The sequence below is a fragment of the Pongo pygmaeus genome, chromosome 5, assembly GCF_028885625.2.
Source record: "Pongo pygmaeus isolate AG05252 chromosome 5, NHGRI_mPonPyg2-v2.0_pri, whole genome shotgun sequence".
Classification (NCBI taxonomy): Eukaryota; Metazoa; Chordata; class Mammalia; order Primates; family Hominidae; genus Pongo; species Pongo pygmaeus.
In genome coordinates this window covers 46,601,375-46,629,162 of record NC_072378.2, presented here as the reverse complement: position 1 = coordinate 46,629,162, position 27,788 = coordinate 46,601,375, and the positions used below count along the sequence as shown (strand labels likewise).

Here is a 27,788-nt window from a genome sequence, read left to right as displayed (position 1 = left end):
CTCATTAAATAGATGGATGGACAGACAGAGAGATAGGCAGGCAGGCAGACACATACACATCCTGTTGGTTCTGATTCTCTGGAAAACTCTGTTAAATAGGTAGCAAATTGCCCCAAAACTCAGTGGATTAAAACAACACATGTGTATTCTCTCACAGTATGTATGAACCAGGAATCCAGGCATGACTTAATTGGGTCTTTAGCTCAGGTACTCTCACAAGGATGTATCACAGAACTGGCTGTGGCTACAGTCTTATCTCAAGGTTTGACTGGGAAAGGAAGCACTTGTAAGCTCACTCAGTGGCTGTTGGCAGGATTCGGCTCCTCACAGGTGGTTGGATGAGGGCCTCGGTTCCTCTCTGGTTGTTGGCTGGCGGTCACCCCCTGTTCCTTGCCATGTGGGGTTCTCCAGAGGGCAGCTCACACCACAGCAGCTTGCTTCATCAGAAGAGGCCATTGAGAGGAGCCAGAGAGAATCAAACGAGGAGACACAGTTTTTTTGTGTGCATTCCTCTCAGAAGTGACAGCCCACTACTTTTGACAGATTGTATTATTTAAAGCAAATCCCTACATCCAGCCCATATTCAAAGGGAGGGGCTTGCATAAGGGCATGAATAGCAGGATGTGAGGATCACTGGGAACCATATGAGAAGACAGCCAATCACACACAACGAGTAAATACACATCACTGATTGACGAGAAGCTCAGTCTGACTCTGGGGCCCACCTTCTCCACGATGCTAGCTGCAACCTCAAAGAGCCGAGGGGACCCCTCCACAGGAATCAGCAATGAGAGGGTGGTCTGTGAGCATGGCACAAAGTGGGAGCATCGAATGGCCTAAAAGAATCATCCAGATGGTGCGGAGGCCCATTGCCCCTCAGCAAGATCCTGGCACTCCTGCAGCCCTCAGAGTCAGCGCTTCTCTCCTCCGCCTGCAGCAGGCTCTACCTGCCCCAGAGTAAAGCTACCCTGGTGGGCTTAGTCCTGGGGCCCTGTACTCACTTGACTCCTCCTGGCTCCTGTGTCCTGAAGCCTGTCAGCACTTCCCACTCACAAGCCCAAGCCCCCAGTCTTCCCATCCAGGGTGTAGTGAAGCTGTGATGAGCAGCCCAGATCCTCAAGCAGGCCCGCAGCAATCATTCGCTACCTCTGAAGTATGGGCAGCTGAATATTCTCAACTGAGTCCCTGCATGAGAATAGCCCTTAGCTTTGGAGAGCTGGCGTCACCTCCCAGGGCCATGCTCCCTCCCCAGGGATAGCTCTCGACCTGTGACTGCTCCATGAGAGGGTAGGGGAACATAAGATCCTGAACTGGGGGTGCCTGTGAAGGGCACCCCTCCCCTCATTGCCACCTTGAATCTGCTGAGGCCTTTGTTGGGACTGCATTGAGTTCAACTCCTCCCTCTGCCTAATTCTGGGTACCTCAGGTCTCCACAGGTGTTGATCCTGACAGCACTCCTAAATGAAGCTCCTGTACACAAAACCTCCACTCACAGGGCTCAGCCTACCATCCAAGAAAGGCCTGTTACTGCATAGCTGCAGCTGGCACTCCTCCAGCCATCTTTACTTACCAGCTTCATTCTAATGTTGTGAATGCATGACCAAGGATCTCCATGCACTTGAGAAGAACCAACAGCAAGATACATAACTAGTGAGATAAACCAAGAGCACAGGTGACCTAGAGTATTCAGAGCTATGCAGAAAGTAGACAAGATCTTTTTTAAAAAATAGATCTATTTAATATTCGCAGAAAGATTTAACAGGCTATGACAGCTGTAACACAAGAACACAGCTGCTGTGAAAAAAAGAGATATCTTATAACAAAATAAGCGTTCCTGTGCTGGCAAAATTTATTGGAAAATTTAGCAGAAGAGTTGAATGGACCTAACTGAAGAATAAGTTAATGATCTGAAAAATAATGTGAAAGGAATTCTGAGAATACAGGGTCAAAAGACAAAGAGATGGAAAATATGGAAGAAAAGAAAAACAGATAATAGATTCAAGAAATTCTATATCCAACTAGGAATGCTGAAGGAAGGTAGTAGAAGCAATGGAGAGGAAGAAATTATCTAAATATGAATGTGAAGAAACTATGAACAAAGACACAATAAGAGCCCACTGAATGCTCTATAGGAACGTCAGCAAATTTTTTTCTGTGAAGAACCAGATAGTAAATAGTTTAAGTTTTGCAGGTCATATTTCTTGACTGTATTGCAGCACAAAAGCTTCAATATGTAACAAAAACACAATACATGACTGTGTTCCTACAAAATCTTATTAAACATAAATAAGCATCAGGCCAGATTGGGCTTACTTTGCTGACCCCTGCCTTCCAGAAATAATGGGGAAAAAAAAAATCACACATCTAGTCGCATTTTACTAAAAGTTCTGAACTCCAAAATTAGGGAAATTCTGTAAAGCTTCCAAAGACAAAACAAGGCCAGGATCTCACTTGTCTTCTATAACACAGTTGGCTAGAAAACAATGGAGTCATATTCTGGGGAAAATTGAAGTGATTCTTAACCTGGATTATGTTCTAAGTCAAACTGTCAGTCTAGTGTGATGGCAAAATACACACGTATTTGGCCAGTCAATGACTCAAAATGTTTATCACCTGTCACTATCGTGGGAGGAGAGGGCCTACTCAAAGATGTTTTCTTACACAACATAAAATGTTACTCCAAGAAAGAGGAAGATATGAGATACATGAAACAGCTGAAATAACCCAAGATTTAGATGAAGAGAAATCCAGTTATGACCATTATACAGCAGGTCAAAAACCCGATCCATTGAAAGTGAGACACCAACTCAGAGGATTCTATGATGAGTGACTTTATTAAAGAACACATTTGATATAATAACACAAATGATAGAATTAGGAATCTGGAAGTACAATTTTGTGGAGTTACCAATGAGATAATGGCTTATGTCTGCTCTCTTCAACAACAGTAGAAACGCATTTAGGAATTTTAGGAGGAAAAAAATGAGACAGACATGATTGTTTAATGAAACAAGTAAAAATTTGTGCCGTTATAAAATGGTGTTTTCTGAAACAGCAAATCCAAACTCCCACAGGTCAAGAAACTTAGAGTAAGAATTAAGAGAGTCACTAACTGTTCTCGTAAATTTATTTTTCGTTTATTGCATATATGACCATTACAGTTCCTTCTCTATGTGGCTATTTTCTTTTCTACCGCTGCCTTTGTTACTTTTATATAATATTTTATAAATTTGCCCTTTTCCATGATTTTATTCTTAAGTAGGCTCAGGTTGTTTTCAAATTAGAAAATAGAAGTCTTAAAATTTTATTTAGATATCAGTATTATAACATCTTCTGATTTTCTTAAGATAGATGACAGATTTTACACCTAGAAACATAAATTTATTTTTCTTGAGATTTGTATTTAAAGTATACAAGACTCCTTCAGGAAATGAATATTTCTTGTTTTAAAGAAATCTTTTTCTGAAAGTCAGCAATTTCTCATATTTGTTATATTTCTTATTTTATTTTATTTTACACAAGGTCTCACCCTGTTCCCCAGACTGGCATGATCGTGGTTCACTGCAGCCTCAACTTCCCAGGCTCAAATGATCCTTCCACCTCAGGCTCCCAAGTAGTTGGGACCACCAGTGCATGCCACTATGCCCACCTCATTTTCATTTGCTTGTTTTGTAGAGGTGGGGTCTTCCTATGTTGCTTAGGCTGGTCTCAAACTCCTGGGCTCAAGTGATCCTCTCACCTTGGCCTCCCAGAGTGCTGGGATTATGGGCCTGAGCCACCACACCCACCCTCTTTAATTCTTTTTTTCTGATAAACTTAGGTAAAGTTAAATGTAATGCTTTTCATTTAATAAAAATATTAACAGTGATTATCTTTAATGTATGGGTCACTTTGTCCTTATGTTTATGTGTATTTTTCCAAGTGGTCTACCATGACCATGTTATTTTCTAAAAAGAACAACATTATTCCTTTCAAGTTACAATATCATTCAAAGCTAGAGCTTGGCAAATACATGAATTAGAGGCTCGATGTTACCATCACTTGCCCGTAACTTTTAACTCATCATTCAACCTCTTTTGGCTTTGGTTTTATGAAATTAAAAAATTGGGTTGAAATTTATATTTGATGATTTTGAAAAAACTTATCCTAGACCTGTTTTTTTGTTTGTTTGTTTGTTTTGAATTGTTCAAACCCTTTGCATCATTTGCAAGGTCAAAATATATCAGGGAGGAGTCTTGATTTTAAATGTTGGTGTCACATCTCTGGGTTTGTGTGTGCCTGCATTCATGTCCCAAGTTCTATGCAGGTCTGCCTCCAACTGGTGATGGGGCCTTGAGCATGTCATCCCCTGCTCTGTGCTTTGCATCTTTCAACTTTCAAGTAGAGGGGTTGGAATCAGTCGCCTCCAGTGTCCCTTCCAAGAATAGAGGGTAAAACGATGCTGGAGACAAAGTTTGATCAGTGGGACCCTGTGGGAAAAGTAGTTACGATGGAGTGAGATCAGGGAATCTGCTGCCTACATCCGTGATGCAAAGCCTGAGGATGGTCTCATTCTCATGGATGTACTGCTTCATCTTAAATGTACCAGGATTAGGCAACACAAAACAGCAGAAATAAATTCTTCCGGGGATACTCCTAGGCAGATTGGGGGTCGCATTACCAATCAGCTCAGGTCAAAGCTTGTACTATTTGAATGTCTCTGCACATTCTCTTCTTCACTTGTTCATGAGAACTTCCAACAGTGTCCCACCTACCCAATGTGTTCCCTCTTTGTAGTGGGGAGAAAACTCAGTCAAAATAAAGAACGTGCAGATAATATGGTAATAATCAAAGGAAAAACAATGTCGTGATTGTAAGAACAGACCAGTCAACAAGAGTTAATGCATTAATTAATGCAAAGAGCTGAAAACTATTAACACCCAAGGACAGTACTGGTAATTCTCAGTAGCACAATTGTATAAATCAGTTTATTCAGAGTCAAGAAGTGCTTAGGTCTTAAATGGTCCAACCCATGTCTTCTAAACTGGTACCTCTTAAACTTCAAGGGGATACTGATTATCTGGGGGGTCTTGTTGAGATAAAGATTCTAAATTAGTAGGTCTAGAGACTTGTGACCTGAGATAATGCATATTTAGGAAGCTTCCAGGAGATGCTGCCACCGCTGATCTGTTATCCATAAGTTGGACTATAAGGATGTAAAGCACTTAGAACAGTGTCTGCATTTAGGAAGAACTGGTGTTAGTAATGATTATTATTTCTACTAGCTGCAAGAATTCCAACTCTCCATATGCTCATGTGCTACAGGAGTACCAAGAGTTGTGCAGCAATAGCCATATTTTTAAGTAGAATAACTAGAATCATTTTGTAAACTCGTTTATGAAATTTTATGGAATAAAAATTTATTCCGTAACCTTTATTAGATCACAGATAAGCAGCCCTTGGTAGAAAGCACATTTATGGAATGAGCATAATTTGCTGCTGAGAACTGCAGAGAAGGCCTGCACATTTTGACAGGTTCCACTCATCAAGAGGACTGTCACGTCTCTCCAGTGAGCTGAGGACCACGGTTTCAGAATTACTAACTCAGAGGACCAACCAATTGGTGACCACATATCCAGTGTGCCCAAGACAGTCCTGAAGTCATAGCATAATTAATAGCACCCCCCTCCTAGCTTGGACAATGCATTGTATAGTCATCCTAATTATAGTGGACACTATCTATAAATTACTGGCTTTACCCAGCTTCCCTAGCTCTCCCTAAACTTTCATTTCTACCACATGGAGAAAAGGGAATTCTCAGTCAAATTTTCTTGCTTAGCTGACAATGGTTTTGGCACTGAACGATGCCTATATTCAACAGTCCTGAAGTTTTGTTTGTAACACACACACATATACACACACCCATACCCACACACACGGAGGAAACCAGGTTTCATCAATACGATCCAATTTTCAGGCGCTTCTAATCTGAGCTGCTTATGTGAAGCTCTCTTCCTTTTGACAGAACCAGCTCCTCTTTCATTTCCAATCATTTCTCTAGGATTGCACAAGAATTCTTCATACTGCTGCTGGTCTATGAGATATGCATGAGAAAAACTAGATGAAGACAAAAGATGTGTCCATCCCACTGGGTGAGATGCACTGAAAGGGATGAAGCCATATTGACCCAGCTTCCATCTGCCATAGATAGTCCTCTGGGATGAAATCTGCATTCTGTCACTGATGAGTTGACCACCTTAGGCAGGTCGTTTAATCTCTTTTAACTCGTTTCTTCATCTGCCTCATAAGTGTATTGTGAGAATGAAATAAATTAGCATATGTGAGGGACCTAGTGTGGGCTTGGCATCATAGAAAGCATTTTAACCTAAGTCATATCTAATAAATTCCCACATGAAAATGTAACCACTGTGCAAAATTGCGTTCCCAAATTTTGGGCAGTGTTAGCCATAGCCGAAGAGTCGGTTTTGTTTCTAGTAAATCCACTTCAGCCATGATAGATGTAGACTGTCATGTTTCAATTTGGAAAGGCTTTCCTTCAGGTCTCTTGTGTCCTGAATCTGTGATGGGTTGAAACAATCATTTTTGTTTCAAATCTTAAGGAATTTGAACATGAGAGATTTAATTTTATGTAACGTTTCATCATTAATATACATTCTTTTTTATGTCATTACATAAAGAACAGAGGAAAACAAATAAAATAGAAAAGGTGAGATGGAGAGGAGGAAAAGAGATTAGGAGTATAACAAGCTGCACACTTTCTAAATTTAATGATTGAATCATAAGAAGTTCCTTATATCTGCATCTTAAAAGAATGCAAATGCCATTTTAATTTCATGGGAAAAATAAGTTAAAGGATACCCTGCTGCCTTTGAAAAGCTTACTTTGGTCATTTGCCAAATGGCAAAATGAATGGATTAAATTTTAAATCGCCTGTCTTCAGAAGGACATGATATGGAACATATTTAGGATTTAGCCCTTTAATTTAACATTAAACTTACTAAAAATGTCCTCATCAATTATTGACAGCTCGATTTTAAAACAGAGCCTTCACCTCAATGTTGAGAAGGTAGAACACTGCTTGTTTTTAGAAGTATATTTTCTACTTCTTTCAGCTACAACAGCAGGTAGCATTCTGCAAAGGGGTAATTTTTTAAAGAGGCTCCAAGCTGGTGAGCAGTTTGCCTATCTGCATCAGCAGGCTCATGACCCATCATTTAGAATTCAAATGGAATGTATTCAGTGAAGCATCTTGCTATTAAATAAATGTTGTAAAAAATGTGTGAGTGCTGACTGTTAAAATACCAAAATCTCAAATCTCATTTGGTTTATGTTTCCTATGATTCTGTGGGTATTTCATAACAGATGTTATTGTGCAACAAACAAGGCCATTCCTAGCAAAATATGGCTTAGGGACAACTATTATTTTTATCCTCTTCTTAATCCCTTAAAATACCTTTTTTTTTTTTTTAGAAACAACATCATATTAATGTAAATATTTAAATCCTTTGATAATGCGTCTCTCCTGCCTGGAGAATTCTGAAGTCTTCCACTGCCACTTATTTCCACACACACAAATTCTATCCATCTCTTACAGGCCATTTCTGCCTTGACCACCCCCCTATACTAACACGCACACACACACACATACACACACACATACACACACACATACACACACACATACACACTCTCTCTGATGACACATTATTCTGAAATATATTCATAATATTTTAAATAGTAAGAGGAACTGGAGATTAAAGCTCAATAGAAGAGGGGTATTTGGTAGGGGAGTAGTCAAGAAAGACTTCCGAGAAGAAATTTGTATAATTTTTATTTTGGCATCCCTGTTTCATTACATTATGGAGGATCTTAATACATATGTTCAGTGTGCATTTGTTGCTTTGGTTGAAGGATAGCTTTGAAGAAAAGAACAAATTCACCAAAAGGTAGTGTGTGGGAGGGAGGACTGTTCTCTCAACGTTGTCTGGTTCATTTCATCACCAAGTGAGCCCTTTCCAAAGTGTAGGCATCTGCATGCCATACAGTTGGCACTCAATAATGAATATGTGAGCAAAACACAAAAACGACACCATTACTGCCCTTGAAGTTCTTGTAATCCGGTTAATGATGGCACATTTTCCCTCACTAACAACACTGTTATGGGAGCACAGCAGAAGGATGTCTAAACCTTAATGGGATTCAGGACAGATTTCTTGGATTTGAGATATGAGCTAGGACTTGAGAGACAATTAGAAAGTTATCGGGAGGAAAAGGCTGTTACTGGCAGAAGAAAGGGCAAATGAGAAGTCTTGCAGGCACAGAATAACCTGCCTTTGGGAACCTGTAAAGAGAAGTTTGGCTGGAATATAGGCAACAAAAGCAAAGGAGAGGTATGAGATTAGTGGGGTGGGTGATGGCCATTTTATGAAGGGCCTTTAATGCCAAGCAGAGCCTTATTCTAAAAGCTATGGGGAGCCACTAAAGAATTTTATAGAGGAATGGTATAATCAGAATTTTCTCTTTTGCTTTATTTATTTATTTATTTAAGACAGAGGCTCACTATATTGCCAAGGCTGGTCTCAAACTCCTGAACTCAAGCAATCCTCCCACCTTGGCCTCCCAAAGTGCTGGGATTACAAGCATGAGCTACTGCATCCAGCCCAGAATTTTCTCTTTTAGAAAGACCTCTCTAGCAGCAGGCTTCTAAGGTTGATTCTTGGGTGGCCAGACAGACACCAGGGAGACCAAGTGCAGTCATAGGGTAAGCCACAAAATTGATGGCAGGGTGAACAGGGGGCTGATGGGAGACGTACTGAAAGGTCCAGAGAACATAGGGCTTGTTGAGTAGTGAGATGTGGAAGTGAGGGAGAAGGAAGAGATAAGGATAACATTTAAGTTGCCTGCTTAAGCAACTGGGTAGAGGGGGCCGTTTGTTGTGATAGGATGAGTGGCAGATTTAGAGGCCCCAGCTTAAAAAAAAAAAAAAAATGGCTTTAGGGCCATTACATGGAAGACACCTATTGGAAATCTCAGCAAAACAATTGAATATGGGGTGTGGAGGTCTGGAAATGGGTTTGTCTAAAAGACAGTAGAGGTGTGTCGGGAGAAGAGGAGAAAGGAACCAGATAGGAGGGGCTTATCTACTCTGTGTGTGAGCTTCTGATGTTTTCCATAGTCACTGGCATCTTCATCCTTTGCTCACTGTCTCTCTGAGCTCCAGCTAATGGTGCAGGATCCCCAAAGGGAAGGATTAAAGGCAATTACCCAGTTGATTTCCTCCTTAGAATTATTTAATTTATCATGTTGTTTTGTAAAGGACATGTTTAAACCTTTACAGACAAAAAAGAAATTTTGTGGTTAATTTGGGCTCTACATTTTCAGTAGATAATAACATCAATAAAATCAAGTTAGTTTAATTAGAGTTGATTTCATAGGAGACATTTTGCTGACATTCCTATAATTGCTCTTTACAATCTTTGAAGATTATATACAGGTACAAGTATAGATATAAATATATAGATAGATGTAGACATAGATATAATATACTTGGTTCTGGATATAGGGAGATTTGGATGTACAGCTAATAAGCCAAATACAGGCATATAAACAAAATGTTTATCTTCCAATCTGGGATTAATAATAGCTCACACACACTTACTGTGCTCAGCACCTTTTAAAGTGATATAAATATATTAATTTACTTAACAGCCAAGATACCCCTATGAGGTAGATACTGTCATTATTTCTATTTTATAGATAAGGAAACTGAGGCATCAGTGGGTAAGTACATTGTTCAAGGTTGCACAGCTGGGACCAGCATTTAAACTAGGTAGTGTAGCTCTAGAGTTTGCTAGTAACATAACTTTATACTGCCTCTTCTTACCTATATCTTATAGATAAAAGAATATTTAAACGAATTTAAAGTAAAATTCCTGTCCTCTTGTGAGACTGGAAAAGCTGTAAGAGAGGCTGTGCATTTCATCAATTACACATGCACAATTAGAGCCTATATCTAATCAGGGCTGATGACAGCCACAGACGTTTGTACAGATTAATGATCAGAGAAGAGGAATTGATGGGCCAGAGAAGGTTGAAGCTGTCAGCTTTTAGGAAATGCCTTGAGCCAAGGCAGCCATTGATGTTGTAAACTGAAATGTGGCAGCTATAAAAGGACTGTCAGATCCTTCCTTTGCATAAAAAGTATTTATTACCATGCACAGAAGCCCAATTTTATGGCATGTAACAGAGATCTGTATTCATAACTACTCACTCAAAGGTCTTTAGTATGCCTGGTCCACCCTCCTCCCCATCCTGGGGACATGTGGGAGAGCTCCTTTCTGCTACCTCTTACATTTTCATAGACCCATTGGGAGACTTAGAAGTGTCCTGGTGCAGGCAAGGGACTTGCAGCCATCCACAAATGGTACCTTGCTTGGCATAGCCAGGCTCCATAGCCTCTGGTGAGTGCCCCACCAGAACAAGCCCTGGGTTCACGTGATGAGAGGGTCTCACTCACCCAAAGGATGGGCAGTCACTGCATGGAGTCAGAACAACAAGAGCCCTAGGCATGCAAACTATGCTGCCTTTCAGTTCCTCTCTTGGTCCATTCACCTCCCCTACTTATTGGACAGCTTCCGGGACAGGTTCCAAGCAATCCCCTCACTTGCTCCTCTTCCTCAGTCTCCACCTTGGGTACTTACAAAGTGGACTTAGGCAAGGAAAGGATGTACTCAGCCATCTATAATAGGGTGCATTGACTTAAACTTTGCGGATTCAAGTCTCTTGGCTCGTTCTGGTGATTAAACCTTTTAGGGAATTGACCGTCATCAGCTAAGAGTATAATATTTTGAATGTAATAAGAAATATATTTTTTGTCTTCCTCCCTGTTTCCTGACACACAGTTCCAAGAACCCCTGGAATCTCCTCAGTGATAAGTGTCTTTTTGTATGCTAATGAGAACACTAGGGGCCCTGGGTGGCCTCAGGATGGGGTTAGAACTTTCAGGTTTTCAGCCTACTATCTGACCTCTGGGAAGGGGAGAGATGCTGAAGTTAGAGTTGATCACCAATTGGCAATGGTGTGATCAATTCTGCCTGTGTAAGGACGCCTTCATAAAAACCCAAACGACAGCATTCAGGGAGTTTCCAGGTTGCTGAACATGTAGAGGTACTGAGAGCGTGGTCTAGTCCAGAGAGGAGCATGGAAGCCCAGTGCCCCTTCTCGCATACCTTGCTCTATGCATCTCTTCCATCTGACTGTTACTGAGTTGTATTCTTTATAATAAAAGGATGAGCATAAGTAAAGTGCTTCCCTAAGTTCTGTAAGCCATTATAGCGAATGATCGAACCTGAGGAGGGGGTTGTGAGAACTTCCAATTTATAACTAGTGGGTCGGAAGCAAAGCCTGGACGTGCAGTTGGTGTCCAAAGTGGGGCAGTCTTGGAGTACTGAGCCCTTAACCTTTGGGATCTGGCACTATCTTCAGGCAGATAGAGTCAGGATTGAGTTAAAGCGTAAGACATCCAGTGGGTGTCTACAGAGAACTGCAGAATTGCTTGCTGTGAGAAAAACTCCATGTGTTAATGACCAGAAATGAAGTAATGTGAGAGTATAGAAAAACCAATGTTTTGGTTTTTTTTTCCTGTACAGTACAGTGATAGAAACACTGTACTTGTTTTAGCTGTTCTGGAAACCTGGACTCCAGATTATTTTGTGACTGCACAGTACATACTTCACACTCTCTTGGGCATATTTCCCGGGGGTTAAATGAAGCTTCAGCTTTAGGGCCCCTCATTTGCATTGGTCTTTACCAAGACTTAGTAGAGCCCTAGCATTGTGTTCATGTGGTTATATATTTTTGCAAAATTTGCAAAAGTTATTTCTTATTTTTGTTCTCATTCTTAAAAAACAAACCGCCAATGTTTATGCTTAGTTGCTTTTTTTGTGTTTTGTTTTTGTTTTTGTTTTGAGACAGGGTCTCACTCGGTCACCCAGACTGGAGTGCAGTGGCATGATCTTGGCTCACTGCAACCTCCACCTCCCAGGTTCAAGTGATCCTCCCACCTCAGCCTCCAGAGTGGCTGAGACCACAGGTGCACACCACTGTGCCAGGCTAATTTTTTATATCTGTGCTGAGTTTTCTATTATTTTGCTTAAAGAAGGCTCCCCAAGGTGTGAAATCTTCAGGTTACGTAATACTTGGATTCACCCCCTCTGCCTCCCTCATTCAAAGGTTATTCCAGTTAATAGTCCTCATACACATTTTTGTTTGTATTGGAGGCATTTGCATTCTTTCATTTGTTTGTTTGTTGGCTTGGAGTTTTTTCAAGTTCTAAATGTTTAGATGATGACTAAGTAGAATCAGAGAAATGGAGATTTCCTTAACTAAGGAAAACTAAAAATATACTTTTGAATAGCAATGTTATTCAGCCACAGTGAACTTTAGGACCGCTACTGGGAAAGAAATAATAGACTGGAACATGGATCATGGAACTTGCTCCACTGAGAGAGGTGTGTGATGAGTCCATGAGGTTTTAGAACAAAGTGGCTTCTTCTAGAGTTTGAGGCTGAGTATTAGATCTTTGCCTCTCACAAGAACTCCAGGGAGAAAGGATAAAGGCTTCTATACCTTTACCAGCAAGCTGTCTTTTCTTGAAGAAGTTATATGACACAATGTCTGTCTGCTTCTCTTATTAGTGAAGAAAGATTGCAGTTCCTCTTTTCACAGTGATTTTTATTTAGTTAGCATCAGGACCACAAATGGAACAAAGCATAATTTCATACAAGTTTGGCTGGCCTAAGAAATCCTGATAGGTTAAAGTCCAGCTGTGGGAACTCTCACATGCATGCCAATTATGCCCATCACATAAGGAGTCCGCATCCTGTCCAGGAGGTCCTCCTGAGAGGCCCATCACATCCAGAGTGGTTCTTCAACATGGGATTTGCCCATGGCTTGTCAATAGTATCCATTGAGAAGTGATAAAACTAAAGGAGTGGTTTTACTCTTTGGCAGTTTCTAGTAGGTATTATCTGAAAGATGAGAGCCTTGTGATTTTGAGAGATGCTGAATTTCTTATTAAAGCAACTTATGCCCAAAGGGATCATAATTGTGAAAATTGAAAAATATATAAAGCATATAGCATCATTTGAAAAGCAGATAAAAGCACCATTGGACTTCCCTAGTAGCTGTTTCTTCAAGGTCAGCACTGTTCCTTTGGATTGACAAGGAAAGCTGGTTTTCTTATTCCTGTTTGGAGACTTCTCACTCCTCTGCATGTATCAGTGATATTTATGCAGTATAAATAACTTGAACTCACTAGTTTTGGTTTTGCTAACTGGCTAGTTGTGTGACTTAGTGTATGTGATTAGCTTCTCTGGCTTTCAGTTGCTTTCTGGGTAATATGGTTTGGCTCCTTGTCCCCACCCAAATCTCATCTAGAATTGTAATCCCTACATGTCGAGAGAGGGACCTATAATCCCCACCTGTCTAGTGAGGGAAGTGATTGGATCATGGGGACAGTTTTCCCCATGCTGTTCTCATGATAGTGAGTGAGTTCTCACGAGATCTGATGGTTTCATAAGGGGCTCTTCCCCCTTCACTCTCTCTCCCTCTCCTGCTGCCATGTAAGACGTGCCTGCTTCCCCTTCCACCATGATTGTTAAGTTTTCTGTGACCTCCCCAGCCATGTGGAACTGTGAGTCAATTAAACCTCTTTTCTTTATAAATTACCCAGTCTCAGGTATTTCTTTATAGCAGTGTGAGAATGGACTAATACACTGGGTTTCTCAAGGACAACAAAAATTCCATTTCCCCCTCAAAGGACTTATTGAGGATTCAGTGAGATAATATTTTAGAAGTTATGGTTTGTCTGCCACCTGTCAAATTTACAGTTAAATTGAAGGTAATATTTTAATATCCTAATATTTTATAAAATACTTTGGGGTTTTATATTGACAAAATAGAACATACTGAGCACTTCCTATGTACTGAGGTCACTGCTGAAAGCTATTGATTGAAAAAAATAATAATACTTGCTTACATTCTGATTGGAAACTCTAGCAGACCAATCGCTGCTTGTTTCATGTTCTGTAATTACTGAAGACAGTGCTCGCCACATGACAACATCTTTTTAATGAGGATGCTGGACAGATCCTTCTGCCTGGTTTTTAGATCAGGCCCATCTTTATTCCATAGACTCTGTGAACTGTATAACTGATGAGGGTTACTCTATCCTGTTAATGTTAAGAAAGATTACAGGCAAAATGTTGGCCCACTCATTACGATATTCAAGGATCTATGAGAAGCTTTTCAACTTTTCAGAACAGACCTCCTTCTTGGCTTCAGTGTATGTTTCCACACTTGTTTCTCCCTTTTTCTCTTCTTGTTTTCCATTTTACTTTATTTTATTTTGCCATAATATATCTTTATAAGCCATGTTTGAGTCTTTTTAAAAATCTGGGGCACAAATAAGAAACAAATAATTATAGTAGAGGTGAATAAGATTTAAGGAAAACCACAGTAAGCCTCTCTAAGACAGCAATAAATACCTGTGTCTGTACATCTCAGACTACTTAAGAAAAGCAAATACATCTAAAGGTAGAAGTAGAAGCCTTAACATCCACAAATGTTCATATTTGACACTATATAATCATTTTATTTCAAATATGGCCTGAGTTCGGCCTGAATCTGTGTTTCTTATTTGGTAAGCAGCACACTCACATCTTCAGACATTCTACCTGGAACATATTTTATTTTATTTTATTTTATTTTATTTATTTTTCTTTTTTGAGACAGAATCTCGCTCTGTCACCCAGGCTGGAGTGCATTGGCACAATCCTGGCTCACTGCAACCTCTACCTCCTGAGTTCAAGCGATTCTCCTGCCTCAGCCTCCCGAGTAGTAGGGATTACAGGCATGTGCCACCACGCCCAGCTAATTTTTATATTTTTAGTAGAGACAGGGTTTCACCACGTCAGCTAGTCTGGTCTTGAACTCCTGACCCCAGGCGATCCTCCTGCCTCGGCCTCCCAAAGTGCTGGGATTACAGGCGTGAGCTACTGTGCCCAGCCTCCAACCCCTATTCTAACCTCTCCCACTTTCTTCTCTAGAGTCCATTATTGATTTTCTCAGAGTACCATTTGTGCTCTACAATAATCACTCCGCATCCTCTCTTTACCAAGTCTTTAATTGCTCTGGGCAATGCTTATTCCCTAGCAATTACACATTGCTAGGCAGATTGTTCTCCAGTTCCCCACCTCTCAAGCCCAGAATATTAGGCTTAGAATTCTCTGGCTTCCCCCTATGCTTCTAGACTGTTGTTTCATCCCTTTTTATAGATGATCTCTGTGAAGCCCCTGCCCTCCAGTTGAACTCTTTTCCTCCTGTCTGTGGTGCCATACCCTGTGGCTCTCTAGGTCACTCCTCCTGTTTCTCACACAGCTTATCTGGCTCATGGTTGTCCCTCAACTCTGTTTCCTGTTGTCCTCCTGAGTCAGTGGTCACCGTGCAATCCTCTCACCTCACTATTCTTTAGCCTCTATTCCCATCATCCTCACCCTGTCATCCATCACAATTCCATTCATGTGCCTCATGTTGACCCTAAGGGCATCTAACACTGAAAACCTTCTGAAACCTTAAACTTACAAAATTATCTTCTGGGTTTACAATTTTTTTGTCTTCTACTTTTCCCACTATGTCATTCCTACAAAACTTATTTTTCTAACTCATCCAAAACCTTGAAGTCTCACATCTTCCCGTTCTTTCAGTTGAATGTGATACTCCTGGCTTCTCTTCTTTCCTCACAACCTCTCATAGTCGGGCATCTCATTGCCTACTTGCCAAGCCTTTCAAGTTATTCCTTCATCTTTCTTCTCCTATCCATCAACACACACACACACATACACACACACACACACACCTGTCTTGTACTCATCACCTTGGAATGACCCAAATATCCACTTCCTCCTCTCCTGGGGGGGAAGTGATGTAATTATATTAGGTGCTCTGTATTCTTCCCAGAGTCATCTGGTTCTGTAGGTCTGCAAGTCTGCCTATATTTGTTTCCTGGGGCTGTTGTAACCAAGTGCCACAAACTGAGTGGCTTAAAACAATAAAAATGTATTACCACACAATTCTGAAGGCTAAAGTCCAAAGCCAAGGTGTCAGCAGTGCCACGATACCTCTGGATCCCATAGGAGAATCCTTTTTTGCTTCTTCCTAGCTTCTGATGGTTTGCTAGCAATATTTAGCATTCCTTGGCTTGCAGAGGTGCCACTCCACTCCACTGTCTTCACAGGACACTCTCCCTATGTTTCTCTGTCTTCACATGGCTTTCTTATAAGGACACTAGTCAACTTAGATTAGGGTCCCATACCACTTCAGTACAATATCTTTTTAACTAATTTCATCTTTGGTGACCCTATTTCCAAACAAGGTCATGTTCTGAGGTCCTGGGGTTCAGACTTCAACATATCCTTACTGTCTCTTCTCTCTCCCTCTTTGTTAGTTTCATTTCTTCAGCCAATAAGTGTTTCCCCACACTACCAAAAATCTGCTTGTGACCGTGACTTCCCATGTAGTTAGCCCAGCTCCCTGGTTTTCATTGCCAAACTCTTTTTCCAGCTTTTTCTCTGCCCTTCACTCCTCCATCTGTAATTAATCTATTACACATCTGTTCAAATAGCTCTCTCAGTAAGGTCATCAGCATCAGCCCATTTGTCAAATCCAGTGGTGTCATCTCCATCTTCACCCTATTTGACTTTCCTGCAGCATTCAATACCAGTATTATCACACTTCCTTGAAGGGCAGCTCTTTTCTGACCATTATGTTGTACACTTAAGGGTCTCACTAGACCTCCTGTCTTTCCCCAAGCCAACTGGATCCTTACTTCTGAGATCCTATTGTACAGCAGTGTTCAGTGTGTGGTTTATAGACTCTTGAGGGATCCCAATACCAGTTCCTATGTTGTCAAAACTATTTTCATAGCAATACAAAGGTATCATTTACCTTTTAAATTGTGTTGACATTTATACCCATGGTGCAAAAGCAATGGTAGTTAAAACTGCTGGTACTTTAGCATGAATCAGTGCAGTGCCACCAAATTGTGCCAGTAGTACAGTCATGTGTCACTTAACCTTGGGAATACATTCTGAGAAATGTGTCCTTAGGTGATTTGGTTGTGTGAATATGATAGAGTGTACTTACACAAATCTAGATGGTATAGCCTACTACACATCCAAGCTCTATGGTACAGCCTATTGTTCCTAGGCTACAAACCTGTACAGCATATTACTATACTGAATTCAGTAGGCAATTTTTACACATAAGTATTTGTGTATCTCAATATATCTAATCATAGAAAAAGTATGGTAAAAATATGGTATTATAATCTTGTGGGACCACAGTCAGATATGCAGTCCATTGTTGACCAAAACTTCATTATGCAGTGCATGACTGTATTTCTATTCTTCACAGCCACACACTCACAGTTAAAAAAAGAAAAAAGAAAAAAAGCAGAAAAAGAAAATGCCAATTTTACTTAGAAATGTCCTTGATAAGGCAGTAAGTTTTATTCATTTTTTTAACCCTTTACCCTTAAGCGCACACCTTTGTAATATTCTGAGTAACAAAATGGAAAGTACACATGAGAAGCACTTCTGTGACATCCGGAAATACAATGTTTGACTGGAGGAAACATTCTAAGCTGTCCTAAGCTGCCCTTGGTACTTTTTTCATGGAACACCATTTTTACTTGAAGAAACAACTGACAGGCAAAGTATAGTTATGGACACTTTGGTAATTGGCAGACAATTTCTCAAAAATGAATGAAATGAATTCTGCTACTGTAAGAAAAATAACTGAAAGTGTGTGTTGCCCAATAATAAAGAATGAGCTTTCAAGCAAAAATTAAAATTTTGGAAAACTTGTATCCACCAGTGTGAATTCCACAGCTTTTGAATAAGATAGATGGTAGATAGATTAAAAGTAATGGCAAAAATCACAATTACTTTTGCACCAAACTATAGTATTAATGAATGTGATTTTTAACACTGTATTGAAATTGGTCAAGTTGGAAAAGTTATATAACTCAGGGAACCAATATTGTCTAAATGATTAATGTACACTATTATGAAATCATTGCATGGGTTAAAATTTATTCAAAGTGAAAAATAGATAAATGGATCTTAATAAAATCATATAAAATGTTATGTGATTACACAGTACACTTTAAGAAACTACTACTTATTGAGTTTTGATGAGATATCAAGGAAGAATACTCACAATTATTTGAAGGGCTGTTAAAATACTCCACCCTTTTCCAACCACATATTTGGATGAGGCCAGTTTTTCTTCATACCCTTCAGTCAAAACAACTTGGTGCAATAGATTGAATGCAGAAGCAGATATGAGATCCAGGTGTCTTCTATTAATTTGGAAATTAAACAGGTTTGCAAAAATGTAAAACAATGTCAATCTCATTAAACTTTTTCTTCTTTTGGAAAACAGTTATTTTTCGTTAAAAAGTTTATGTTAACAAACAAAGGGCTTATTATTATTACTTTTAAATAGATTTATATATAAATATTTTCAAGTTTCTCAGTCTTAATTTCTAGTTCAATAAACATTGTTAAATAAAACCCACATTTACAAAAATTCTTTAGGATCCTCAATAATTGTTAAAAGTGTAAAGAGGTCCTGAAACCAAAGAGCTTGAGATCGCTGCTGTAGAACTTTATTCAAACAGGATGCTACAAAGAGAACTAATGATCGAGGAGAAATTAATAATTTATTGGATTTGTTGGGTAACAGAACTGGAGAAAAATGGCAGCCAGAGGACAACAAAATATTATTGTGTCCCTGGTGAGAACCTGCACATCAAGACCACAGATGATTTTCTGTAATGGCAGATGGAGAATTCCTACAGCCAGTGCTTTTGGTGACACTGTTTTGCCTCAATGTACATCTGGTGGCTTCGTTGTGCTGGATCTGCCTCTAACTAATTTGGTCTGGTATCTTGTTGCCTCAGCAAATGATATGTTTGTAATGTCACTAATGGAAACAAAAATAGAAAAGGCTAGCAAGTCCCTATTCTTGGACAGCTGTCATCCCTACAAATAAAGTTCCCAAAAGGCCTGAAAAGAGAGGACATGCTGAGTAAATGTCAGCTGTTTATTATTATCATCATTGTTGACTTTAAGCCCCATATGATCCAGTGAAAAACCTGGTCCCTGAGCTCTGGGCTACACCCCAGGTTTGGTGCAAGAGCTCCTTTTGTTTTTCAGCCTAAGCCCAAAACAAGGAATATCAAAGAGTTTCACGTCAATGGCCAACTCTAACTTGGTGGGAGTTGGTGCCTGGAGCCTTCTATTGAGGATCAGTGGGAACAAGAAGTTCTTGACGTCTGCCAATGCCTCACAAAGGAGATAGCACATTGTCAGCACCCTCTAAGCCTAAAACCTGGACTCCTTGATTCTTTGCTCCTAATGCAGTCTCTTGAGGCCAAACCGCTCTGATAAACTGAGATGTGAAGCATAAAAATGAAATATGAAATGAAAAGGGAGGAATTAGACTCAAAGGAAAAAGCACCTCGCTTTCAAAGGCTAGCCTTAATGGCCCAAGCTTAGGCATTGGAGAGGTGATGAGAAGGTGAAACTGCCACCCTGGAAATGGAAAAACATACCAGCCACAAAGAAGACCCAAGGATTCTGTCCTTAATAAAACATTATACTCTATATAGAAACAAGAGTTTTTAATCTCTTAATCCTCCTATTCCTGAAAACTTCCCAAACTAGTCAAACTACCAGCTGTGACTTGACCAGTTCAGAGTACTCTCGTTGTGAGGAAACAGAATGCATTTTAGTCATCAGGATTCCTGCTCAGGAAAACACAGCATTGTTGGGACCGCATTCCATAATGAGACTACTTGGAGTGGTAGCTGAAGCCCTGAGTCTGGGAGTTGGCTGATCCCAAGGCTTAAGAGATGAGGGGAGACAAAAAGCCTGCTCTGCATAAGACAAGGAAAAATTCTTGTTTTGTTCATGATGGGAAAAGGAGTATAAGAAAAAACTGAAAATGAGAGAAAGAACCCCTCAAATCTCCACAAATGTCATGAAAAAAGCAAAAGCTTTTATTGTATTCTTTGGGGTCCTTGGACTGGTATAAAAGAGAAGAGTGTAGGCAGACAAAGGAGTCAAAGGTAGGAGGGGGAACTGCAGCCTGGGGATTCTCGGAAATGGGCAGCAGGGTATGGAAGCATCACCAACATGGGCTTGAAGGTCTGATACAAGTTGATCTGGATGCCCAAGAGGCAGTAAGACCTTCCCTGACATTTGAGTTACTCTTCCTGTGGAGCCTCAGAAGTCAGTGTTTTTACAACCCCACCTCACTATGTTGATTCTCTTAGATGTGATCTAATTAAATATAAATGCTCTTATTAAACTAAGCATCTCCTCCTATCAACCTGACAGTATAATTCTTTATCGAGTTGACAGTATCTCTCTAGTCAGGGTCACAAGGACTTTGGCCTGGTCCTGGCTCTGCCACTGACTGTCCATGTGCCCATGGGTAAGTCCTTATTTTTTCAGATCTCAGGGTTCTGACTCGTAAAATGATGAAGGTGAGGAGGAAAAGGTTGAGTTCATCATCTCTTAAGTCCATTCCTAGTTAAAATTCTATGAATCTTGCAGTATTAATATTTCATGCATCTCCATCCTTACTTGTACTCACTGTTATGAGAAATTACCTTTTACTGTTGAAATAAAAGAATCAGGTTGGTTATATATATAATTTCCTTAGTGGCAGTTTCTCTATTAAGAACACACTAGCTTATAACATATACTAGTTTTCTTATAATAAGGATATTTTTATGGCTAAGAGGAATCAGACAGATCAGACAGATGGTATTAACATATATACCTATATATTTTTTTCTTTTTTAATTCTCTAGTTTTCTGTTATGCCTTTCTGCAGTGTTCTGGGTGTCCTCTTACTTGTGTGTATCTGCTTCACATGTTAGATTGTTAGATGGTTGAGGGTCAGAACAATGTGATAGTCATCTCTGTATTCTCTTAAAGTCTTGAGAGAGAACATGCCTCATACAAAGTGAGCATTTAATAGATACTTACTCAGTTAAATTGAAATTGTGTATTGAGTCTAAATTTTTAAATTACTGCTTTGTATTGTGGTAGCTTGGTTATGCTGTAGGAATAAAATAGTTCTCAAATCTCAGTGATTTAATGCAATAGAGATTTTGTTTTTTCTTGCTAAGGCAGAGTTGGCTATAGAATGGGGTTGGAGTAGGGAGAAAACTATTTCTGCTTCATACAGCCACGCAGGGACCCAGAGTGAAGAGAATCCTGTTTCTGACAGCTGTACCTTTTGAAACACACGGCCTCTTCAGAGAAATAAATGGAAAAATTACTCGAGGGCTTTCTTCTGCCCTCTACACGTATTTCATTGACCAGGACTAATCAAATGGTACTGCCTGGCTAGGAAACTGGGTGGTGTGGATTCCATATTTTTAGGCAAGAAAAGTGCCCACCTCTCCCTAAGCCTGGCATGGTGGCTCATGCCTGTAATCTCAGCACTTTGGGAGGCTGAGACAGGTGGATCACTTGAGGTCCGGAGTTCAAGACCAGCCTGGCCAGCATGGTGAAACCCCATCTCTACTAAAAACTACAAAAATTAGCTGGGTGTGGTGGCACATGCCTGTAATCCCAGCTACTCAGGAGGCTGAGGTAGGAGAATCACTTGAATCCAGGAGGCGGAGGTTACAGTGAGCCAAGATCATGCCACTGCACTCCAGCATGGGCAACAGAGCAAAACTCTGTCTCAAAAAAAAAAAAAAAGAAAGAAAAAGAAAAGTGCCCCCAAGATTGGTAATCACAATGTTTACCATGTGCTTTACTCAGTAGCTCCAGTATTTTGGAGATAATGAACTTCTTTGAGAATCTGATGATCATTACGATCCCTCTCCTTTACAGAAATACTCAACATTTTGCATAATTTCCCATTTGTTTCATGTACTTCAAATGCTATTCACTGGTCCTCTAGAGAACCTTGGACCAAGAACCTTGGCCAGGCATGTTTTGCACCTGGCAACAGATCTACAGATGAAAAAAATACATTACTGGTGTTCTATTTAAACCATATGTTATTAACAGCCTATTTATTTAGTTGTTTGTTTTTATTAGATATGGCATCATACGAGACCCATGGCCAATGGATTTTCCTCTGTGTTTGTTTTTATCAGGAAAAATTTGAGGGACTGTTTCGGACTTATGATGACTGTGTGACGTTCCAGCTCTTTAAGAGTTTCAGGCGTGTCCGTATAAACTTCAGCAATCCTAAATCTGCAGCCCGAGCTAGGATAGAGCTTCATGAAACCCAATTCAGAGGGAAAAAATTAAAGCTGTACTTTGCACAGGTAAGGTAATTGTTTACCAAAGTTATTCTTTTTGCCCTACATTATTTTTTACCATTTTAAAATGTAAATGAAGCCCTTTCTATTTTCAGATTGGTTGGTAGTCTATAAATTAAATCACTGAGAAATAGACCCACATCATGATTTCCAGACAGAAACAGCTCAGTGGCTTAGAAAACATGCTCTGAGAACTGCCTACCAGAGCAAGTTACATAACCTCACTGGGGCTCCTTATTCTCATCTGTAAAGTGGCGATGATCAAGATCTACACCCCATACTGTTATGAGGATTGCATGAATTATTGTGTGTTTAAGTGCCTAATATTTGGCAAATACACAATAAATGCCAGCTAGTAGTTATAATAAGAATGATGTAATCACAGCTACTCCTAACCTTCCTATCAGGGTTATAATTAAAACTTAAATTATATGACAGCTTTAGTGGAATGTATAACTTTTCAATGATTCATATTTATGAGAAAAGGTTACAAATATATGGAAATTAATTTGTTTCATCCAAAAATCAATTCTAGCTCTTCCAACGAAATGAGTAATTCTTGGCAATGCTTATGAAGTTCACAACAATAGAAATCAATATCCATCATGTTCCATTAGTGCCCTCACCTCATCATTAGATACCTTGATCCATCTCTTAAGTGATCTGTAAGTATGATTTCCACCTTTAGATTCTACAGAGATGGCACAGTGAAAACACAGACATTGGCCCTGCATCCATGTTCAAATTCCATCATTGCTATTCTAATGTGTGTGATGTGGACAAACCTCAGTTTCCTCGTCTTTAAAATCTCACTCAGTTCCTTAAAAAGTTAAGCATTGAATTACCATCTGGCCCAGCAATTCCACTCCTAGGTATTTAAAACAGGTACTCAAACAAATATATGTACACACACATTCACAACAGCACTATTCACAATAAACAAAAGGTGGAAACCACTCAAATGTCCATCAATGGATGAATGGACTAGCAAATTATAGTATGTCCATACGATGGAATATTATTCATCCATAAAAAGGACTAAAATACTGATAAATGCTACAATGTAGATGAACCTTGAAAACATTATACTAAGGGAAAGAAGCCAGACACAAAAGGTCACATATTCCATGATTCTACTTATAGGACATATCAAGAACAGGTAAGTCTGTAGAGACAGAAAACAGCATGGTGGTGGCCAGTGACCAGTGGGAGACAGGAATGGTAGTAACTGGTAATGGTAGTACTGGTAGCAATAGGCAGAGGAGTTCCTTTAAGGTGATGAAAAGAGCTTGAATCTGGATAGAAGTGGTTGTTGCAGATTGGGAATGTACTAACTGCCACTGAACTGTTCACTTTCAAGTGGTTAATTTTATGTTATGTGAGTTTCACCAAGGAAGGAAGGAAGGAGGAAAAGAGAGAAGAAGAGAAGGAAACATTTGGCAGGTGCGTGGTGGGACAGTGAACTGGCAGCATCAGCATCACCTGGGAACCTATTAGAAATGCAAACCCTCAGGCCCCATCCCAGGCCTCCTGAATCAGAAATGTGGGGGCTGGGGCTCAGCAATCTGTGTTTTAGTAAGGACTGCAGGTGATTCTGATGTACAGTGAAGGTTGAGATCCACTGTTTTCAGGATTAAATAAGGCAATTGAGCACATGGTATGTGGTAAGTGGTAATTATTATTACAGTCGGGTTCATCGGTTCATTTGTCGCAGGCTGAAACTAAACCCACATTTTAATGTGCCAGCATGACACATCTAAAGCCATGATGAATAAGTTTCTTCATCTCTACTCTATTTGAAAGGTTCAGACTCCAGAGACAGATGGAGACAAACTGCACTTGGCTCCACCCCAGCCTGCCAAACAGTTTCTCATCTCGCCCCCTTCCTCCCCACCTGTTGGCTGGCAGCCCATCAACGATGCCACGCCAGTCCTCAACTATGACCTCCTCTATGCTGTGGCCAAACTAGGACCAGGTAAGCTTTGCGGTCCATTTTAAAAATAAACATTTGTCAGCAACCTAGAAAAGCCAAATGAGATTAACAACCTTGAGATCCTGGGTTCACAGTAACATCTGCATTTCTAATAGATTTATTCCTCTGTGTGGACAATGAGAGGGAATGATGGATGAGAATGCAGCATCAGACTTTGCACCTGTTCAAAAAGCAACTCAGGAACTTGTACTAAAATGATGTCAAGTCCATGAAGCTTCTGGATTGCAATGCAGATATTTTAAGATCCAACAGCCCTACCTAATTCTTGTGGGATTTAACTCTATCCCAGGAGGAAATTGTTCCCTCAGAACAGACAAAATGAATCCTACCAGCTGGAAGGAGGCATCTATGCTGTGCAACCCAGTTGTATTGCTGTCACAGTGCTAGTACACACTCAGGAACCCCATGTTACAAGAAAACCTGCCTGCCAAGGTGAACCTCCAAGTTCCTAAGAAGTCAGTCACAGCAGCCTCTAACTTTAAAAAAATCTTAGTCACTTTGTTCTGATGTTGGCATATGTAGCTCTGATTCACTCGTTCTCACGCAGTATAGCATTCTAAAATATGAATCTACCACCACACTTTATTTAGCCACTCTCCTGTTGATGGACATTTAGATTATTTCCAGGTTTTTTGCTATTACAATCAAAGTAACAGTTAACATTCTTGTACATCTCTATGCACTTGTCCAAAAGTTTCTTTAGGCTTTGTAGCTAGAAGTGATACTGCCCTCAATTTCAGCAGATGATGACACCTTGCACCCCAAAGTATTTTTTTCTGTGTTATATTAGGAGAGGAAATAATAGAAATTGAAGGGGCTGAAACCAGGTGGCCGCTGAGATTTTTAGCACTGTGAATTGAGTGGTAACTAATGGCCATTATGTCTGCTCTGTCTACTGTTGGTTATCTTGGGATAGGAAGGAGCTTTAAAAATAGAATCTGAATGCCTGACCCCACCCCAAGAGATTCTAATTTGATGTGGGTAAAGTTCAGGTACCAGTACGTTTTAAAAGCTCCCCTGCTGATTCTAATATGCAGATAAGTTCAAGAACCACTGGTAGCTAAATGCCAAGTACCAAGAATAGTAAACTTATAAGTTCTTACCAGCATTTCTTCATGTGGCAGGAAAACATTTGGGCCAGAGTCGCCCACCCCAGAAATCTGCAGTTTTAATAATCACGTGTTGATCCTTGTATACGCCAAAACCTGAGAACCCTAGGAATTATGGTGACCAACTGTCCTAGTTTCTCCAGGACTAAGGAGTCCCTTGGCCACAGGACCTTCACTGCTAAATCAGAAAATTCCCAGGCAAACCAAGAAAAGCTGGTCATCTTACCAAGTACCCACATTAAGATGGTGCTGATCTGATTAATAAGCACTTCTTGCAAGAAGATTGCCAGCTGTGGCATGTGTGGCCTGAAAGTTAAATTATAGAACTTTCAAGAGCAAGCTCACTGGAGGTTCCTTTGTAATCACCATCACATCACTCAGCTTCTCAGGCCCTTTAAAATGGCCATAAGTTTTACCTTCAAGTAGCAGTAGGTATGTCTAACTAACATGTGCTGATGAAAGAAGCAATATAATAATAAGGGAGATGTTAGTGAAATATGATTTCATTAAATGTCTGGTTCACATCCAGGATCCTGATCTTAGACACTCCCCCTTCAGAGAGCCACATGTGTGATATGCTTAAACACTGCACAGTGTATAAAGTAAATTGAGTCTACTCACATGAAGCCTTTTGAAGCCCTTTCCCACAGTCATTCAGGACATTGCAGAAACAAGCACACATATCCAAATGGACCAATTTCAGCCAAGGTCCTTGGAGCTGCCAGTTTGACTCCTATGCACAGATATTGACAAGGACATACTTGAACACTTTGTAGAGGTGTTTTGAATGTCAGCAAACAGAGCTCTTTATAGAATCACTAAGGTCTTGGCTAGAGGACCTAGGAGTCTGACCTGGATTTTACAGAAAAGGAAACTAAGGCCCAGAGCGAAGTGGGGAGCTGATTTGACAATGAAAGTGCCAGAGCTTCCAATGCCGTGCTCTTCCTACTTCACTATTTAGAAAGGAGGCTCAGGCTATGTCAGACTTTCTGACCTCCACACCCCAGCTGGACTCCAGCTCACTCATGTGGAGCTGATCATCCAGTAAAATTCAAATCATTTTTATCAAGAATGTGAAAGAACATTAGTTGTTGTCAGCATTCACAAAGATTGATGCAGAGAAAGCTAGGGGCAAGTTCCAGACACCCTTACTGGCTGACCCAGCTGAGTCCAGGCTCTTGAAGGCACAGACAGGGACAAATGTGACTTGGGACCAATGGAGGCAGAAGACACAGGTGGGATGGGAATTAGGCCCCGGAAGGGATGCTCACAGAGCCTGACACAGAAGAGGAAGGAAAGAAAGAGGGAGGAAAGAAATGGTCTTAAAGAGGCAGAGAAAAAAAAGCAGTTGGCGGTCGGGGATGGGGAGCTCGGAGTGGTAAATAACTTATCAATAATGTTAAAAATACATGCCTTTTACCTTAATTGTACAGCTAATCTATAGCACCCACCTTCTTTTATCACAATAAATGTACCATCTACCATTTTTGAAGGGCCCTGCTTTGTGATAAGCACAGAGATAGGACCTATTATTATCCCCATTTTATGGATTTGGAAACGAGGCTGTAGAAAGAAGCGTGAACTTTCTCAAGGTGACACAGCTGGTTGGTGACATCGTCAGATTTCAAACCCTGGTGCTTCTGACTCCAGAGAGTAAACTTCACACTCCGCCAGCTGGCCTTCTATTAAGGATACCGGTTGGCTTGGCTGACTTCAGGCCTGCTCTGCTCCAACTCTGGCAAACATTTATTTTTTTTTTAACCCTGAATCAAGAATTATTTCTTGGTTTTTTTTTTTTTTTTTTTTTTTTTGAGACAGAATCTTACCATGTCACCCAGGCTGGAGTGCAGTGGCATGATATCGGCTGACTGCAATCTCCACCTCCCGGGTTCAAGCAATTCTCCTGCCTCAGCTTCCTGAGTAGTTGGGACTACAGGCACATGCCACCACACCTGGCTAATTTTTGTATTTTTTAGTAGAGATGGGGTTTCACCATGTTGACCAGGCTGGTCTCAAACTCCTGACCTCGTGATCCACCCACCTCAGCCTCCCAAAGTGCTGGGATTCCAGACGTGAGCCACCGCACCAGGCCTCAATAATTATTTCTAACAAACACCAATCTAAACTTCCAGAAAGCCTAACCTAGTGTCTGGTAAATGTGCAAATGGAGACTTGTGCATTTGGTACAAGAGCAAATATTGAGAGTTTCCTGATTTTTAAGTATGACTGATATTGTGTCCATGGAACAGCTGCAATCTGGCTGTATTTT

General features: G+C 40.3%; 1 protein-coding gene across 5 annotated transcripts in view; it reads left to right on the top strand.

Moving 5' to 3' along the window:
* RCAN2 (regulator of calcineurin 2) overlaps positions 1-27,788 on the top strand; it is a 277,055-nt gene that overhangs the window by 227,497 nt on the left and 21,770 nt on the right. For all 5 annotated transcript variants that reach the window (XM_054493592.2, XM_054493591.2, XM_054493590.2 and 2 more), the window contains 2 exons: positions 22,250-22,423; positions 24,221-24,392. In XM_054493592.2, the coding sequence (XP_054349567.1) occupies positions 22,250-22,423; positions 24,221-24,392 (346 nt within the window). The remainder of the gene's footprint in view (positions 1-22,249; positions 22,424-24,220; positions 24,393-27,788) is intronic.